The following is an 18,032-nucleotide window of genomic DNA, read 5'->3' as shown; positions in this document are numbered from 1 at the left end:
GCTCCCGTTAAGAACCAAAAACTATTTCCACCACCCCAGGAATCGAGCCTGAGACGTCCAAGAAGATAGACAAAGGAATCGAACCCAAGACGCGTTGGGACTTGGACATTTCTCTCACGTTACTTCTTTTTGCCCGCTTTGCCTTCTTTCCTCCTGATAACTTCGTCCGCGTATTTGATCCCTTTCCCCTTGTAAGGCTCTGGAGGTCTCCACGATCTTATGATCGCCGCGAACTGGCCCACGGCGCACTTGTCTCTCCCCGAGACTGTGATGCGAGTGTTTTCTTCGACTTTGACGCTGATACCATCCGGGATCTTGATCTTCACCGGGTGCGAGAAGCCGACGTTGAGGATGATCTCGGTGGGCTCGACCGTGGCACGGTAGCCGACCCCGACCATCTGGAGTTTCTTCTCGAAGCCTTGAGAGACGCCAACGACCATGTTGTCTGTGAGTGTTCTGGAGAAGGACAAAACTTAGAAAGATGAGAGATGTCCAATGCAAATGCGAGAACATCTAGATCTTAGAGCTGAGAAGCAAAAGAACTCGAAATCGGGAAAAAAAAAAAAAAAAACTGGAGACATCAATGCAGCTAGAAAGTTCTAACGATTAAGAATGCCTGGAAACAGGCAAGCTATGAAAGGAAAGAGTTTTGGAAAACTTGGAAAGATGAAAGATGTCCAATGCAAATGCCAGAACATCTAGATCTTAGAGCTGAGAAGCAAAAGAACTTGAAATCGGGAAAAAAAAAAAAAACAAAAAAAAAACTGGAGACATTCAATGCAGCTAGAAAGTTCTAACGATTAAGAAATGCCTGGAAACAGGCAAGCTATGAAAGGAAAAAGAGTTTTGGAAAACTTGGAAAGATGAAAGATGTCCAATGCAAATGCCAGAACAAATGCTGGATCTAGAACTTAGAGCTCGAAAGTGCGAGATGCTAGAACTCGAATCGAGGAGAAACTGGAGAACTTCAATCCAGCAAGAAAGTTTTAACAAAAACTAGAACTCGAAATCGTGGAAAAACTGGAAAACTTCAATGCAGCTAGAAAGTTCTAACAAAAACTAGAGCTCGAATCGAGGAGAAACTGGAGAACTTCAATGCAGCTAGAAAGTTTTAACAAAAACTAGAACTCGAAATCGTTGAAAAACTGGAAAACTTCAATGCAGCTAGAAAGTTCTAACAGAAAATAGAACTCGAAATCGTGGAAAAACTGGAAAACTTCAATGCAGCTAGAAAGTTCTAACAAAAACTGAGGAGAAACTGGAGAACTTCATGCAGCTAGAAAGTTCTAACAAAAACTAGAACCCGAGATCGTGGAAAAACTGGAAAACTTCAATGCAGCTAGAAAGTTCTAACAAAAACTAGAGATCGTGGAGAAACTAGAGAACTTCAATGCAGCTAGAAAGTTCTAACAAGAAAAACCAAGAACAATTGGAAACAGGAAGCTATGAAAGAAAAAAAAGAGCTTTGGAGAGAACCTGAAAAGGCCGTGCATTTGGCGAGCGCGCCGAGTTTCCAGAGCCCTGGTGACGACAATCCTCCCAGACTCATCCCTGGTGAGGCTGACCTCTCGCGGATAGTAGCGTGTCAGCTCTCCCAGCGGGCCCTTGACGGATAGATTCGGGCCTTGGAGCACCACATTCACCGATTTCGGCACCTCAACCGGCCTCTTCCCGATCCTGGATTCCTTGCAAATCACTCTCAAAGGAAGATTGCCGCTGGCGCTGCTGCTGCTACTGCAAATACTGGTGCCCAAAGTCTCGCCGGAGAAATTACTCCGCAGGCCACTGCAGTGGACAGCCGCATTGCAAATCCGGGAGCTTGGAAGGCGAAAATCTTACCTCAGTGACAAGGCGCAGGATATTGCCGCCATGGCCGCGTCAAGAGCCCTAAATTTTCAAAGCGAAAGCTTTGCTTAAGAAATTTTTCTCCCAGCGAGGTTTGAACTCGCGACCTTTGCCTCATAAGACCAACGCTGAGCTAAAGGGAGCTTACCACTATAACCGCAATCCATAACCAACGTTGCCATGGAGTAAAAACGCCGAGAAGAAGGCCTAGTAGCGATGTCTGAGGAAGTTCCAGAGGTTAAAATCGACGTAAGTTTGCCACATTCTTCTGTTTAATCCTTTGTCCCCAAAGACAAACTTTCTTCCAGCCGAGGTTTCTTCCAGACGAGATCAATGGTATCATCAAAGACGCGCTGGATCAATCGCTCGGAAGCAACCAGTTTAGGCACGACAAGGTTCGCAACAAGCTCCCCAACTTTCTCGGACGGATCCAAACTCCATCCAAGAAAAAGTTTTTCCAACTTTCTTGGAGGCATCACTGATCCAAAACACAAAAGGTGACGGATTGGACAACCAGCGTTTGCGAAGTTTGTCTCAACAATCTTGTCAAGCTTGACAAGCCCTTCAAATATGCCGGTGAGTAGAGAGACGAGCAAAATCTCCCCTCCTGATTAGCCACTAATCACCCACATTCTCTCCTTGTTTAAGTGACGTGCTTGATAATGCAGAAGAACGGTGCGGGGATGGTCACCGCCACATCCTGCTTCTGGGATACCGCGGCCGATGGTAGGCATATTCCTCGAATCTTTCCCGAATTGAACACACCCGTCCGTACAGGGAGCAAAACCATACGGTGGGAGAACAAAACCATGTACTGCATTGTCACAGTTTTTGGCCTCCAGATCTAAAATGTAAATACCATGTTACCATGGTAGTGAATATATTAGGACTATACCAACTATTTAAATTGGTATATGCTTACTTGAGAAGAAACTCGAGTTAGTGTGATTTTACTTTTGCGAGTAGAGATTAGCAAGCATTACCATCGCCCTTCCATCGCCCGGATCAAATTCGAGGGCGATCTTGCTCGCCTCTCCTCCTCGCCGGATTTCTCTCTGGCTGCCGCAAGCGCCCACCAGGCACATCAATTCGATCCTGCTCGCCTCAAAGGGCATGCTCTCCGCGAGATCGATCGCGCTGTCCAGCCGACCCGATCGCGCCAGGAGATCGATCATGCAGCAGTAGTGCTGCTTGCTCGGCACCAATCCAAAATCCAGACTCATGGACACAAAGCAATCCCTCCCTTGCTGGACCTTCCCGCCGTGGCCGCAAGCAATGAGCGCGAACACGATGCTGACGTCGTCGGGCGAGAAGAGCATCTTCATCTGGCCGTACACGTCAGCGGCTATCGAGCGGTCGGATTGGACATACGTGGCGAGAAGTGTGGTCCACGACGCGGCGTCAGTATCGGGCATCGTATCGAACAAACTCTTTAACTCAAGAAAATGCCCTGTAGCGGCATTTGCTGCCAAGAGGATATTCCACGACACCTGGCTGTGTTCTGGCATATTCAAGAATAATTTTCTTGTGTGCTCTAATTTTCCTGATTGATTGTATCCGGCCAAGAGAATATTCCATGAAGCGAGGCTCCACTCTGGTAGGCTGTAAAACATTCTCTCCGATTCCTCTAGATGCCCTGAACAAGCAAATGCCGAAAGCATAGAATTGTTAGAAATGATATCTTTGGGCAGAATTTTGTCAAAGAAGTCCTTTGCGGCTTCAAGATTTCCAGTTTGAGTATAAAGATTTAGCATCAATGTCAAAGAGACGTTGCTGTGAGCAGGCATTTGATAAAAAAAAGAGTTAGCCTTGCCAACATCTCCACTTTCGGCATAGCCAGAGAGCATGACGTTCATTGCCACCAGATTTCGTTGTGGCATTTTGTCATAAACCTCAATAGCTTTGACAAGATCATTCTCTCTTACGCAAATTGTAAGAATTGACACCCAGGAGATTAAATCCGCCTCTGGCATTTCCTTGAAGAACGCTTGCGTCTGAGAAAACATTCCTATATGAATATGCGCTCCAAGCATTGCGTTCAAACACACAAGATTCCACTCAGGCATCACATTAAACACTTGTATTGCATTGCTTAAATCCATCACCACGACATAAGCCGTGACCATACACGTCCATGACACGAGATTCCTTTCCGGCATGGCTTCAAAGATCCTCTCCGCTTCCCGAATATACCCAATCTGGGCATATGCGTTCAAGACACAAGTCCAAGAGATTAGATTCCTTCCAGGCATCGAGGCAAATATCTCTTCCATTGCCGGAATCAAACCCTCTCGCGCATATGAAGCTAATATTCCATTCCAGGAAACCATGTCCAGCAGAGGCATGACATCAAATATCCTCTTCGCATATTCCAGATGCCCATTTCTGGCATATGCCGCGAATATGGCGTTCCACGCCACGAGGTTCCTTTCGGGCATTCCATCGAATATCCTGCGGGCGCGCTCCATTTCGCCCACCCTGGAATACGCAGTCAGCATCGAAACCCACGCGCATTGTTCTCTTGTCGCTAACACGGAGAGCATATGCCCCCCGGCAGGACGAATATGCGCCACCTTTAAATCCCGGTGCCACCCGCACGGGTGCACGCCGGGATCCGTGGCAGGATCCGCGGCGATGCTCCCATGCCCGCCATGGGCATAGATATATCCCGCAATGCCCATCATGAGCCATGACACGACGTCTCAACCAGTCGGCGGTTCAATCCTCGCTGGGCGGCGTTTAAAAATGGTCAAGTTGGGAGGGAGATCATTTTCATACAGTTGGAAGAAAGCAAGAACTCTTTGTCTTCCTTCAACACCGAAGGAAGTAAACAATGAAACCAAGCAAGGAAAAACTTAGATCAATCAGTCCAATCCCAACAACGATCCAATTCCTTGGAGAAGAATAGAATTAGTTGGCTTGATTTGTCAAAATGCCCGGGAAAGGGATTTTGGGGTCACGCACACGTGTGCCCAGCGCACGTACATGGGCTGTTGGTGGCTGGCATTGGGATTTATGACCTAACTTGACCTAATTTGTAAAGCTTTGTCGCACACGTGGGCCACCCGGCCGCTTGGTCCGCCGATAATCTTTCTCTTTTGAAATGAATGGATTGATCGCGAGCGAGCGAACCCCATGTGTTGTAACGTGCAAGTTTTACTATAATCTATCCAATTTACCGATTCGATCAAGCCATTCATTTGAGAAGTGTAGCACCGGATGCGATAGACAAAACAAATATATGCCATCTTGACTAGTCCAAGATTCTCGAGCTTGTGAATGTATTGCTATACTAATATATATACATTGTTTTAGATCTTTTAAGGTCGCACTAAGAAGCACTACTATACTAATCGCGATAAATTTAATCAAGACATGCTCTTGACAATGTTGGAGGGCGGGAATATTAACAAGACCCCATGCAGTGGACACGCTAACGTGTTGTTAACGATCTCCAGAGCTGCGGGGCAACGAAAGGATGCGTAGATTATAGAGCTCCATGCGTCCAAGTCATCGGCAGCGATGAAAGTCTTGGAATCTCTCAACATCTTTCCTTGGGCATTGAATGTGCGCCTTGCATAGTTTGCGCCCTCGCGATTAAACAAGACGTCCTCGCGATCAAACAACGATACTGGCAAAAAAATTGCTACTTTTACAAAGATCATGTGATCGCTGATTTTAAGTGTCTCTTTCTTTTCCAGCAAGATTTTCAGATGCATAGGAGAGCGTCCCGGCTCATTATATATGATTTCTTCCTCCCCACACACAACACGGCTCAATCAATCACAGGGACAAAAAGTAAACAGTAAAATAGTGGACTTTTTACCAGCAGATGCGGTACAAGGCTACAGGCTAGCCCAGATATCTACGTGTACTCGGATCAAGGAGGGTAAAAACCCAAAAGTGCATGGAGAGTGAATGCCTCTCTCTCTCTCTCTCTCTTAAACTCTCCCCAAGTTAAAGAGTGAACCGCTCACGTCACTGGGGAGGCGCGTATGAAAATACGTACGCGAGATGTCTAGCGTAGAGATGGAGATGGGTGGGGGATCGATCAGAAATTTGGCAATGCCAGCAGGTGTTCTTCGGGAGTTGTGGATGCTGTCGGTAGTTCCATTTGGACCGGCCTTGTGGACGTGGGGCGGCCAGTCCAATCCCACTTACTCTCTTCTCTCCTCCATTTTTTTTTCTCAGTTTTTTAGTGGTATTTATATAATAAATAAATTATGCGGGATGAGGTTTATGGGGTATATTCTTCCGGGGGGCGGGAGGAATATACCGCGCTCTGGCCAAAAGCCTGGGTTTTTGGGGTCAGGCTGGGCGAGTGAGAGAGCGTATGTTGATGCCCGTGTGCAGGTGCAACAGCAGACAAGGCCAACTCCGCGCATTCAAAAGGTGGACACACACGCAACTTTTGCCCGTGCTCTCACCACACAAAAAAAAAAAAAAAGAAAAGAAGAAAAAGAAAAGATATTTAGGGAGCTTTTGATCTCTAAATTCGTTGTTATCGTGATTATATTGTGCAAGTTTCACTTTGCAGAAGAAACATAATCCCACAATGCAGATGATGCGGCAAAATCCCGTTCTTGCATCCATGCAATGTTTCAAAACTTACATAATCTCTGATAACCTGCATTTGCATATTACTTTTCAGGTTTAGGGTTTATGGTTTAGGAGTCTAAATGTTCCGATTTCACTCGCCAGACAGAATTTGCCGTGTCGCGGCATTTGGGCACCATGTCGGCTGAAACCCTCTGTCTTTTGCGTCATCGGTTATCCACAGCCCCTCGTGGCTGCGTCTCTCAGTTAGGGTTTATCACCTTTATTTTTATATTTTTAGAGCCAGCGCTTTGTTTATATATCTATCACAAACTTCTGTACAAATAAGTCTCTGTCTTTGCCATGTGCTTCCTGCCTGTCTCTCCAAACTTACACCACCTTCTTTTCCCCTCCTCTTGTCAATCCTCGCCTTCTTCTCGGGCGTTCTTTTCTTTTTCCCCAGCCGTGGATCGATCCATCGATTGCGTCTCGATCTTCCGTGCGGCGAGAGGAGTGAATGAGGGCACCGCCACCCCGATCAAATTCGTGTTCTTGTGATTGTCCCTTTGGAACCCAAGGAATAAGCTCTAGCGGATCAATCAGTCGAAAGAAAGAGAGAGGTAAAGAGAGAGAGAGAAAGAGAGACATAGAGAGGAATGATCCTTGAGATCACGAGATGATGACGAAGAGGGTTTTCGGGAAAGGATCTGGGCGTGGCTGATCGCGATTATAAATGCAAATCCCAATGTCGGGGGACAGGGGGGGATTGGGGGTCGTTTTCTGGGATCAGCCTCGCACTGAGCCGCGTCGTCACTAGCTAGCTTCACGAAACAAGGCTGTGAAAGTGCCTCTTCTTCTTCTTCTTCTTTCTCTTCTACTTGGAGAGAGAGCTCTTCACTTCACTCCCTTTCTCCTTTGGCTCCTTGCTCAGAGCTTTGCTCGGCCAGAAGAAGAAAGAACACGAGGAAACGATCAATCCCAGGCCTAGTGGACTGGAAAAAGCGAGGGTGTAGAGAAAGATCGATCGTGCATTTGGGGGATTCCGTCAGGAGCTTGCCTGATAGACAGGCTCTGCGTTTGTTCTTGTGCCTTCTTTCCGCTCGAGGAGCTACCTACATTGGCTGCGAGGAGATTGGGAGGGAGATAGATTGGAAACAGCGGTCCTATGGAGGATAGGGAGATGGGGCCTGTAGAACGCACACGAAAATGCCCCATCCTCGAGCACCACCAACAGGCGAGTAGCAGCAGCAGCGGTGGAAGCTTTGGATTTCCAGCGTCGCCAGTGTGTTCCCGGCTCAATCTCTTGCTCCTCATCAGCCTCGCGTCGCTGCTGCTCCAGGTTCCCGGTGCCTACGCCACCCGAGATTTGGATCATCGCCCAGGTACACAACACTGCTCTTTCTTCTCGCTTCTCTCGGGCGATTCGTCGCCAATCGCGGCGCTCGAGCCTGCCCCGGGCAAGAGCACCGCGAGCGGCGAAGTGGGCTGTCAAATGCCCCCTTGATTGGCACCAAAATGCGTGCCAATTTCGCCCCAGAGCACGAGAGAAAACAGAGCATCCCCTGTTCTATGTGTTCTTCGCTAATTCTTTTCCTTTTGCTACCTAGCAGATGATCGATCTCTCGTGGGCCGCGCCACTTCACTGTCGCTCCAGCAAGAAATGCAAGCGCTGCTGTCCTTCAAGGCCTCGATCGTCGCGCACAACCCCGGGAAGAGCTCGATCCTCGATGGCTGGAACCCTAGCGATGGCGATCCCTGCAAGTGGGGTGGGATCCAGTGCAGCCAGGGGCCCGAGGGCGTCCACGTCACAGCCATCGATCTCTCCTCCAACAATCTCGCCGGATCCATCCCCGAGGGCCTCGCCAATCTCTCCTACCTCTCCTCGCTCTCCCTCGCGCTCAATTCCTTCTCCGGCCGCCTCCCAGGCGATCTCTCCCGCTGCTCCAGCCTCGCCGAGCTCGATCTCTCCAGCAACCAGCTCCACGACACGATCCCGCCATCGCTCCTGGACGAGCTGCCCTCTCTCGCCACCATCAATCTCGCCTACAACGATCTCGTGGGCGGGATCCCCGACGAGTTCTTCTCGCCCAGATCGTGCGCCAATCTCCAGGCGCTCAATCTCTCCAGCAATCCCGGCCTGGGCGGGCCCCTGCCGGGATCTCTCAAGAACTGCCGCGCGATCGAGCTCCTCGACGTCTCAAGCTGCAATCTCACAGGATCACTCCCAGACGACACGATCGCGAGGCTGCCGCTCCTCTCCAATCTCGTCCTCCGCGAGAATGGATTCGTGGGCGAGGTCTCGCCGGAGTTCTTCTCCAGCTGCCAGAACCTCGAGAGCCTGGATCTGGCGCTCAACAATCTCACTGGAGACATCCCCGCCCAGATCGAGAACTGCAGCAAGCTCGTCAATCTCGCCGTCTCGGCGAACAGTTTCCACTCCCTGCCGCGGGAGATCGGCGGGCTATCGGCGCTGGAGCGCCTCCTCGCGACGCACAACGGGTTCACGGAGCTCCCCGCGGAGCTGGAGCGGTGTTCCAAGATTAGGGTTCTTGCGGTGAGTGGGAATTCTCTCTCGGGGCCACTGCCTGGATTCATCGCCAAGTTCTCGAGCCTGGAATTCCTGAGCGTCTACACCAATCGCTTCGTGGGCGCCGTCCCGGCGTGGCTGGGCGGGCTGCGATCGCTGCGGCACCTCGACGCCAGCAACAATTTGTTCACGGGCGAGATCCCGGTGGAAATCTCCGGCGCCAGCGAGCTCCAGTTCTTGCTCCTGGCAGGGAACGCGCTCAGCGGCGAGATCCCTCGCGAGATCGGCAGCAAGCTCCTCAATCTCCAGGTGCTGGATCTCTCCCACAACCAAATCTCGGGCAGGATCCCTCCATCGCTGGGCAACCTCAAGTTCTTGCTGTGGCTGATGCTCGCGAGCAACGATCTGGAGGGCGAGATCCCGGCGGAGCTGGGGAATTGCAGCAGCCTCCTGTGGCTCAACGCGGCCAGCAATCGCTTGTCGGGATCGCTGCCGGAATCCATCGCCTCCATCGGGAGTGGCGTCAATGCGACCTTCGCGCTCAACGCAAGAACCCTACCGCTCATCCCCAAGGGCATGGGCGAGTGCGAAGCGGTCAGGCGCTGGATCCCCTCCCAGTACCCTCCCTTCGATCTCATCTCCACGGTCATGACGGTCGAGCGCTGCCGGAGCTTCTGGAATTTGCTCCTCCGCGGGATCTTCATGTATCCTCTCTGCCCCAGCCGCCCATCCGAGGAATCCATGGGCTACATCCAGCTCGCGAGCAATCGACTGACAGGACCCATCCCAGGGACGCTGGATCGCTGCCGGCATTTGGGGCTCCTCTTCCTGGATCAAAACAACCTCACTGGATCCATGCCCCAGAGCTACTCCATCGCGCTCACGGGGCTCAATGTCTCGCGCAACGCCCTCTCCGGATCGGTGCCGCGATCGATCGGCGCGCTCTCCTGCGTGGTGAGCCTGGACCTCAGCTACAACAATCTCAGCGGGAGGATCCCCAGCGAGCTCCAGAACCTCTCCAAGCTCAATCGATTCAACATCTCCTACAATCCAGAGCTCGTCGGCCCAGTCCCAAGCGGTCAGCAATTCTCCACCTTCGGCCCCAGCGTCTACGAGGGCGATCTCAAGCTGTGCTCCTCCTCGTCCAGCGTCATGGGGATGAAGAACCCTAATTCTTCCCTCCCATCTTGCGGGAAGCTCGGCGATGGCGGCGGCGATGGCGATGGAGGCGGCGGCGGGGGCGGATTCCTCCCGCGGAGCTCGCGGATCGCGGTGGCGACGGTGGTGGGGATCAGCCTGGCGTGCACGCTGGGGCTGATCGTGCTCGCACTGCTAGGGTTTTGCCTCCTGGGCAAGGCGGCGCCGCCCGGGCCCGGTGGCGCCGCCATGGACTTCGTCATGGTGGGCGGCAAGGAGCACCACCGCCACTTCGCGCCGGATCACGCCGCCGCCGCCAGCGTCCAGGTATCGCTCTTCTCGGTGGAGCTCCCCAAGCACCTCACGTACTCGGACCTCGTCTCCGCGACGAGCAATTTCGACGAGACGAATGTGGTGGGCAGCGGTGGATTCGGCATCGTCTACAAGGCCAAGCTCGCGGATGGATCCACCGTCGCGATCAAGAAGCTCATCCAGGAGGGTCCCCAGGCCGATCGCGAGTTCCTGGCGGAGATGGAGACGCTGGGTCACCTGCACCACGAGAACCTCGTCCCGCTGCTCGGCTGCTCCAGCTATGGCACCCAGAAGCTCCTCGTCTACAAGTACATGGAGAAGGGATCGCTGGACGACTGGCTCCACGAGAAGCCCGGAGGAGCGCAAGCGCTAGAGTGGCCGATCCGGCTCAACATCGCACTGGGGATCGCGAGAGGATTGAAGTTCCTCCACCACAATTGCTCGCCGCCGATCGTCCACCGCGACATGAAAGCTAGCAACATCCTCCTGGACGACAACTTCGAGCCGCGGCTCACGGACTTTGGGCTGGCCAGAGTTCTCGGAGCGCAAGAGACGCACGTAAGCACGGTGGTGGCCGGGACGCTGGGCTACGTACCGCCGGAGTACTGCCAGACGTGGAGGGCTACCGCGCGGGGCGACGTTTACAGCTTTGGCGTGGTGCTGCTCGAGCTCGTCACCGGGAGGAGGCCCATGTCCATCTCGTTTGGAGGCGAGAACAAGGATCACGGGTGTGGGAACTTGATCGAGTGGTCGGCTTACCACGTGAAGAAGGGGATCGCGGCGGAGGTTTGCGACCGGATCGTGCTGCGCTCGGCGGCTCCCGGGGAGCTGCTGGCGTTCCTGCGGCTGGCGGTGGTGTGTACCGCGGAGCTGCCCATCCGGCGGCCGACGATGCGGGAGGTGCTCAAGGTTTTGGAGGAGATCAAGGCGGGGAACTACGCAGCGATGCTGCAGGGATCATCGCAGGGGGGTCACCAGTTTCGGTGAAAGTGTATGGTTTTAGATCGAGCAGGGCTCCCGGTTCTAGACGATCAATCAGAAGACTCTACGAGGCAGGTTTGATGATCGAGCTCTTGGAGATGGATACCTTCTTGGCTTCCATCTCTCCCAGAGATCAAACTTTTATCTCCCAGCAACAGGCAAAGATCGAGCTGGATCTCCTAATCCGATCGATCGAAACAAGCTGTGGGAAGTTTGACCATTCCTTTCCGAGTGGAAAGAAAGGTGGCGGATCCAACAGACAGTATATATCATCAGGACGACGGACGCTGCAGCATTTAGAAGTTGACGAGACCAGTAGAACCAACACCAACTTGAATGACAACTTCTACTACTTGGGCTTTTAAGAGTGTTAAATTATAATCCAGGGGAAGATTTCTAGACACCTCAAGGAACGAGTTCCTTTTTGTCCTTCGCTTTTTTCTCTCTTTGAAGCTCGAACCCTGCAATGCTCTCTTGGTACGAAGAAAAGAAACAAAAGCAAAGGAAAAAACACTGACACGGTGACTCAAAATCAAGAGAGCTCGAGACGAGCACCTGCTCACCAGTGTCCAAGATCATAGTTATAATCTTCGAAAAACAGCAAGTTACGAAGAACTGGGAGACGAAGCTCCTCCAAATCTTTAGTCCAGCCGGTCGTGCATAAACCCCGCTTTAGCGAGTTTCTTCTTGTACAGCTCCACTCTGACATTCACCTGTGGAGCTTCTGCACCCGATAGCTGCCAAATCCAATAGCTCGTCTCATCCTTCCTCGTCGCTATTCCCAAGTAGCCGTCTGTCAACAAGCCATAACACCACACAATTCGCACACAAACAAGAACCATTGAAAGACATAAACAAGAAACACTCACCACGAGAGAAAACAGCACCCCCATCAAGTTTTGCTCCACTGCCGACACCGAGATGAGCGCACTTTTCCTTGTAGATGTCCGCAATCTTCAAGCCAGAAGGAAGCTCCACCCACTGCATTTGTCCCCAGTGAGCTTCCAAGTCTCCAGCCTCGTTGCAACCGAGTACTACGTGCTCGCCAAGGTCACGAGAGAGCGTATCCACGCATGTGATGCTGGGAGTGATGCGGTCTTCCGTCACAAGCACTCGCGCTCCTGCTGCTGGATCGCCACACATCTCATAGGCCTTAAGCACGTAGCCAACAGTACTCTTCTGCTGGGACCTGGGGAACTGGAGTTCAAGTCTCTGAAAATCTGCCAAGCCGTCTCTTGCCACCACCGCACAGGCATTCCCGCCAAGATGGACTGCTAGATGGCCATACTGATCGAATCCGACGACAGCTTCAGCTTTGGCAGCTTTCCAGATGCGCTCCCATCCAGCATACCACCCATCCACGATCTTCAGGACGGGTTCTTCCTGCACAAAAGAAAAAGAAAAGTCATGATCTATGGTACTAACTATCTGTCTATCTATCTATCCATCTGTTGTTTTTGGTCTCGTGGTGCCCATCTTGAAGCATGAGACATATGAATGCACAAATGCACAAGTGAGAAAACCAAAAGTTCTTACCTTTGAAAAGCCTCCCAAGATCTCCTCCAAAGAAGGCTGTGGAGGTGGCGCTTGAGACTGGAGCAGCTGCTCGAGCTGCCTGGAGAGTAGCTTCTGCTGATCATCAAGCCGTCGAACATGGTTCTCCAGCCTACGAACATGGTCTTCTAGCCTATTTTGCTGCTGAAGTTCCTCTGAATTATCCTCCCTTCCTACGTTTAGTCGAATGTCATCCTACACAGAAAGAAACAGGGCCCTCGTTAGGGGACAAGAGAGAGGACGAATGGTAGAGCGCAGCGGGGATGCCAAAGAGATTCACCTTGAGGAGAACGCCGCCCTCCATTCGCGCTGTCGCCCAAAACCAATAACTTGCTCGTCAACTTTAAAAGGCCTTCAAACCCTAGCCAAGATAACTTGCTCGTCAACTTTAAAAAGGCAAGGAAAAATTTCTGACAGCCTTTTTTCCAAGTTCCTTGTCGCAAATCTCGCTCGGTGGTGTGAGCGTTTAGCGAGGGCAGGCTTGCTCCCCAACTATATGGGAGCCCCAAAACAAGTCTCTCTTGAGTTCCACGACAATTAAACACGCCATCTTTGGTTGAACCAGAAACAAAATCCATGGCTGTTTCGTCGTCATTTTCTGCTGCGACCTGCTCAAGCCATGAAAGCAGCCACGACAGTCTGAGCATCAGTCAAAAGATTGGTGACAAGAGAAGATCCTGGAACTTCTAGCTGGTTCATATTATAAAATAGGGAAATACAACATACATTGAAATTCTTTAGGGCTTCCCAGCATTCCTATGAACAAAGCCAGACACGAAAACACAGCACTCATCATCATCACTTAAGCCAATGTTCATGCCGATGAGAGCTCTAGAGTCACTAAAAAGCCCACCACCGCATCCAGAATCACCCAAAAGATGTCCGGTGTCTCGCCCCCTCCACTTGGTGTCTCGCAAATCCTCATTATACCGGTAGCCGAGGAGAACGTATTCCATGCCTTACACTGGGAGATCCACCTCCGGGTAATAACGGAACTCGCCAGTCCTCCTTTTATAGAGGATGATGTCGGACTTGGGAGCGACCGCTTTAACTTTGAGATCAATGCTATCTTGCTCCTCATCGCCAGCAGTGAGTGCTTGCTTGAAATGGAAGATCTCTCCGACTTGTGCTCTTGAGTGTCCGTCGTGCCAATATGTAATCACATATTTGGGAGCGATCACAGTTGCTAGTTCTTGATCCCCTTCACCTCCCACGAGAAGATATTTCTTACATCGCTCAACGAATCTATTAGCCATGGAGAATGCACAAAAGAGATAAGGAGAAGAATGGAAAGAAGAAGAAGCAAAAGAGCCAAGTAGAAACTTGTGAGAAGAAAAAAGCTACTTAGAAAAAGTTGAAGCAAATAAAATGGAAATGAGGAGCAAGAAAGAGCTATGAAAAACTTGTATTTGAAATTTGAAAGTCGTGTCTATGTAATAAATGAGTACAAAACATCAATGATGCACAATGGAAAACATGCAATCAAGAAGGACGTAGAGTGCAAGGAGATTCAGGACGTGCTTGTAGCAGTTTCGAAGAAGGGGTAGAAGAAGCCGCAAAAAAGAAAAGGAGGTGCAATAGGACTTTGGGGCTGCCCTCATAATGTTGATCTACACTGGGAAACAATAGATAGACAACATGGGCATCACTGAGATCTACAAGATCATCACAGGAGATCCAAAGAGCACATAGCTAAAGTTATGGTGCTCACTTGGTGCTATGCAGCTTGCGTCTCAACTTCGAAAATGAGACATGTTGAAGGGTGGTAGACATGCAACAATGAAATCATCAACAACTGCAATAAGCTTCTCTCAAAAAATGGTAAATGACAAAGGCTAGATCTCAACAGTATACCCAAAGGAGGACACTTACATTATCTTTTAACAGATCTGCACATCTAAATTCAATGTTATCTATCTGGATTGACTGGCATGACCCGCCCTTGGGACAAGAAGAAGGGGTTAGGTCCCATCTTCACCTCATAGAGTAAGTAAAATAATGCAATTCCTCTTATATTAAGTTAAATTACTATTGCGGCACAGCTCATATTCCCTATTGGTGGGTGAACAATTTAGCACCTCATGAATTTTGCTTCACAATGATAGGAAGAGTTGATGTTGAAAGATCAAAAAGCAATGCCACTATGAACACTTTGGCTGCCACAAGCAAATTATCCCTACAGTAACTTTCTTAACACCTTTAGAAACTCGGAAATATAAAAGGATCATAGGGCATGCTTTCACAATTTGTATATATGCTGAAAATCAAAATCAAATGAGATTTTACTAAGATTTCTAACAACAAGCTTTGATTAGTGAAATCTCAACAATAACTTCTTTGATTTTTGCAATGAGGAGGTTTTATCTTTATTTGACAAGGAGAAAAACTTGCTCCAAAGGTAAGAAATCAGCTGTGATTTCATGTGCTGCACAACCCCAGAGAAGGGGGTCATTTTAAATATCTTTTGTGTAACAGGAAATACCTTGATTGCAGCTGCAAACAATGGTGGACACATTCTGACCCTGGAGTGTGATGCAACAATGATCCTGCAGATCACAAGAAGTAAATTGAAAAATGAAGATATCTAGAGCAAGAAGGAAAGCAAGGGAAAGAACATCAAAACAACACCCGAAGATTTTGACAAAGAGAAGATTGCATTAGGAATCAGATTTTTTATTTTGTAATTATGTTTTTGATAGATCTCCCAACAACCTATGAATCATGTTATGGTTCTGCTAAATTGTAGCTCCTTCTACAAGCAGGCACCTTAAATCCTTGAGCCCAACCCCAAAATCTTTGATTCTGCCACATCATCCTTCCAATCCAACTTCCACTAAAATACATATATATATAAATTAAAAGAAGAGATATAATACCTAGGATATACTTAGAATATTCACTGATGCTTTAGAGATTTTCACCTTAAAGTTGGAAATCCTCCTGTCAAGTATCCAGCACTAGTGAAATTGGAAGAATCTGTATCCACAAAATGAGATTAATTTTTTGCATAAACATTTAAGTTTAATATTTAACTAATTATTTAAATACTATTTTTTAAAGTGTAAAAAATAAAAATTTATTGCACATTACATGCAACAATGCTTGGTTTGCTCAATAATAATTTCACTTTTATTTATTAATTCAAAAGTTTATAAACATAAGATTAATATTATTATATATCAACTAAAATATACTGGAAAGTGTTTAAGAAAGTTTATGAATTATAAATACTAATAAATAACAATGGTTAAAGTCAATAATGTATGGCAAAATTATAGAAAACCCCTGTTCTAGGGTTTTGCGGTAGGGCTCTTGTTTGGAGGTATTGGATGAGATCGATCAGGCGTGGGCGTTATGCAAGAGATGGCATTGTTTACAGCACCAGTGGTTTTTTCCGTCCTAGGATGGCCCTTGATTTACAGCATTGCGGAATGTCGCCAAGGTCGCAATGCGCGGGTTAACCTCCCTCGCTGGTGGATCTCATCCTCCTTCTTCTTCCTCACGCCACTGATTTTTGGAATAGCGTTCCAATTCGTTGGAAACGTGGTTTTCCGGATTCCAACGAGCAACGCCCGGCATTCATCGCAGTGTAAAATACTATCCAAAAGTTTGTAGCTCCATTTCTTATTCATCGTTTCTTCTTATAACTTTGTTCTTGTGAATTAGGCGTGGATGTTCGTGTTGCGAAAACCTGTCTCTCAGGTGACTTATCTCCAGTTTCGATCAGACTGTTTGGTATGCCCGACCCTTCGAAATTCCGCTGCTCTTTGGATTACTATTGGGTAGCAGGCCTTGAGGTAGAAAAAATGGAATGGAAGATTGTTCTAAGTTGTTGTTCCCAGGTGGAGTTTAGTATCTTGAATTCGTCCATTCGATCTTTATTCGAAGAGCCCAAAGAGGTTCTTCCAAGTCATTGCAGACCCGTTTTTGCCGAGGTTTGGAGAATAGCGGAAAGTTTCGAGGTAATAGTTTCTCAACTTGTGGCTCTTTTGCGATCTCGTTTCCTTGCAGGCAAACCGCAGCTACCGTTGTATCCATACTGATAAGACCATTTATTCTATAGATGGTATAGGACTTCCATCTCAAGATCGCTGTAAGCCAGAATCACCATCCACATTCAAGCTTCTTCGGGACTACATCGTACTGTAAGCAAGCGGCACGAGTTGTTTACAAGTTCCTCACCTTGTTGTTTGTGCTCGTTTGCAGGATAGCAAGTTCCTACAACCTTAAGCAGCCAGCTTCGGCTGGCTATCTGTTCTGGAAAGGAGTTTACGCGCTGTTAGTCGGACTTGCCTACTGCGTAATTCTTACAGGCGTTACGAAGCTCTCATCCTGGTTCCAGTTTAAAGTGGTCGATCCAGGCCATCGCAACTTTATCGACGTCTTAGTTTTTGAAGTGAGATTGCAATTATTGTTCCTTATTGTCTCCATCTCAACAGCTGTGGTTTTGTCGACGATACGACTTGAGCAACTGCGCATTGGATTCCATTTACTTACTGGGATTGATTTCAGATCGAAGACTTTGGGACAGTGGTTGGAAACTATATTCATCTAAAGCAGCCAGTTATTGGATAGACAATTCCAAGGCCATGGTTTGTATTCTAAGTTTTTAACATATGCTCATCGAGGACGGCCGAAAGGGCTCGCGTTTTGTCAAGCTACGAGTCCTGCAGAAAGTTCTCCGTGTCAGAAGTTCTTGGCTATGGTATTCTTGTCAATAGTTCATGAAGCTTATGATTGAGACGTTCACCTTCTTCAATAGAGCCTTTGGAGCTCAGGGGGCTGGCGATATGCTCCTTCTCCGCCAGAACTTGAGTCTTCGTCGTGGTACTTACCATCTCCGTTTCATGCTCAATACTGCTGCTGTCATCGTTTTGCTCCAGTTTCTCGTACTCCGAGAACGTCAGCTTCCTGATTTCATTATAGATGCTCTCCACGTCCAAAGTGGGACTGCTCACCTTCGCTGTGGTTGCTGCGTTCTCTTCCATGAGGTCTTTGGTGATGTCTATCTCGTCCAGAGCGTCCTTGATACCGGCGAGTGCATCATTCTGGGACGAAGCTGAAGATGACGGGGGAGACATGTTGTACTCTCCCGATCGAAGGCCCAGGTAGTATTCGTACAATCCTGGTCTTGGCGAGT

The 18,032-nt window shown here is 48.9% G+C and overlaps 5 protein-coding genes across 7 annotated transcripts; 3 read left to right on the top strand and 2 right to left on the bottom strand.

The window, feature by feature from the left end:
• Positions 1–12: 12 nt before the first annotated feature.
• On the bottom strand, positions 13–2,097 carry LOC9657186 (50S ribosomal protein L6, chloroplastic). Its single transcript, XM_002977632.2, has 3 exons — positions 1,840–2,097; positions 1,477–1,785; positions 13–456 (listed from the first exon to the last, which is right to left on the bottom strand). Exons 1-3 carry the CDS (start codon positions 1,869–1,871, stop codon positions 120–122), a joined length of 678 nt encoding a protein of 225 aa, XP_002977678.2. The 5' UTR covers positions 1,872–2,097; the 3' UTR covers positions 13–119.
• Positions 2,088–2,724, top strand: LOC9657185 (dynein light chain Tctex-type 1; the record flags this gene model as incomplete). The annotated part of the gene is made up of 3 exons (XM_024682606.1): positions 2,088–2,240; positions 2,343–2,421; positions 2,494–2,724. Coding segments are annotated over 3 exons (432 nt in total), but the record flags the coding sequence as incomplete, so codon positions are not given.
• Positions 2,725–2,795: 71 nt separating this feature from the next.
• Positions 2,796–4,526, bottom strand: LOC112349028 (pentatricopeptide repeat-containing protein At4g02750-like). The gene has a single exon (XM_024682605.1). The coding sequence runs from the start codon at positions 4,524–4,526 to the stop codon at positions 2,796–2,798; it is 1,731 nt and encodes a 576-aa protein (XP_024538373.1).
• A 2,156-nt stretch (positions 4,527–6,682) lies between these two features.
• LOC9656441 (probable LRR receptor-like serine/threonine-protein kinase At1g74360) lies at positions 6,683–11,855 on the top strand. Of its 2 annotated transcripts, none has more exons than XM_024682741.1 (2): positions 6,683–7,763; positions 7,989–11,855. In XM_024682741.1, the coding sequence occupies exons 1-2, from the start codon at positions 7,547–7,549 to the stop codon at positions 11,342–11,344; spliced, it is 3,573 nt and encodes a 1,190-aa protein (XP_024538509.1). In that variant the 5' UTR covers positions 6,683–7,546; the 3' UTR covers positions 11,345–11,855. The 2 variants fall into 2 exon arrangements, with proteins under 2 accessions (XP_024538509.1, XP_002977841.2); XM_002977795.2 differs by having other exon boundaries at positions 6,684–7,763; positions 7,992–11,855.
• Positions 11,856–16,196: 4,341 nt separating this feature from the next.
• On the top strand, positions 16,197–17,748 carry LOC9656440. 2 transcript variants are annotated; one of them, XM_024682780.1, is made up of 5 exons: positions 16,197–16,481; positions 16,559–16,689; positions 16,735–16,854; positions 16,904–17,037; positions 17,099–17,748. In XM_024682780.1, exons 1-5 carry the CDS (start codon positions 16,247–16,249, stop codon positions 17,445–17,447), a joined length of 969 nt encoding a protein of 322 aa, XP_024538548.1. In that variant the 5' UTR covers positions 16,197–16,246; the 3' UTR covers positions 17,448–17,748. The 2 variants fall into 2 exon arrangements, with proteins under 2 accessions (XP_024538548.1, XP_024538547.1); XM_024682779.1 differs by having other exon boundaries at positions 16,197–16,499.
• The last annotated feature ends 284 nt before the right edge of the window (positions 17,749–18,032 follow it).

This window comes from Selaginella moellendorffii, unplaced genomic scaffold, assembly GCF_000143415.4.
Source record: "Selaginella moellendorffii unplaced genomic scaffold, v1.0 SELMOscaffold_35, whole genome shotgun sequence".
In the NCBI taxonomy this organism is placed as follows: domain Eukaryota; kingdom Viridiplantae; phylum Streptophyta; class Lycopodiopsida; order Selaginellales; family Selaginellaceae; genus Selaginella; species Selaginella moellendorffii.
Note: the sequence above shows the minus strand (reverse complement) of the source record. Positions and strands in the feature narration are given on the sequence as shown.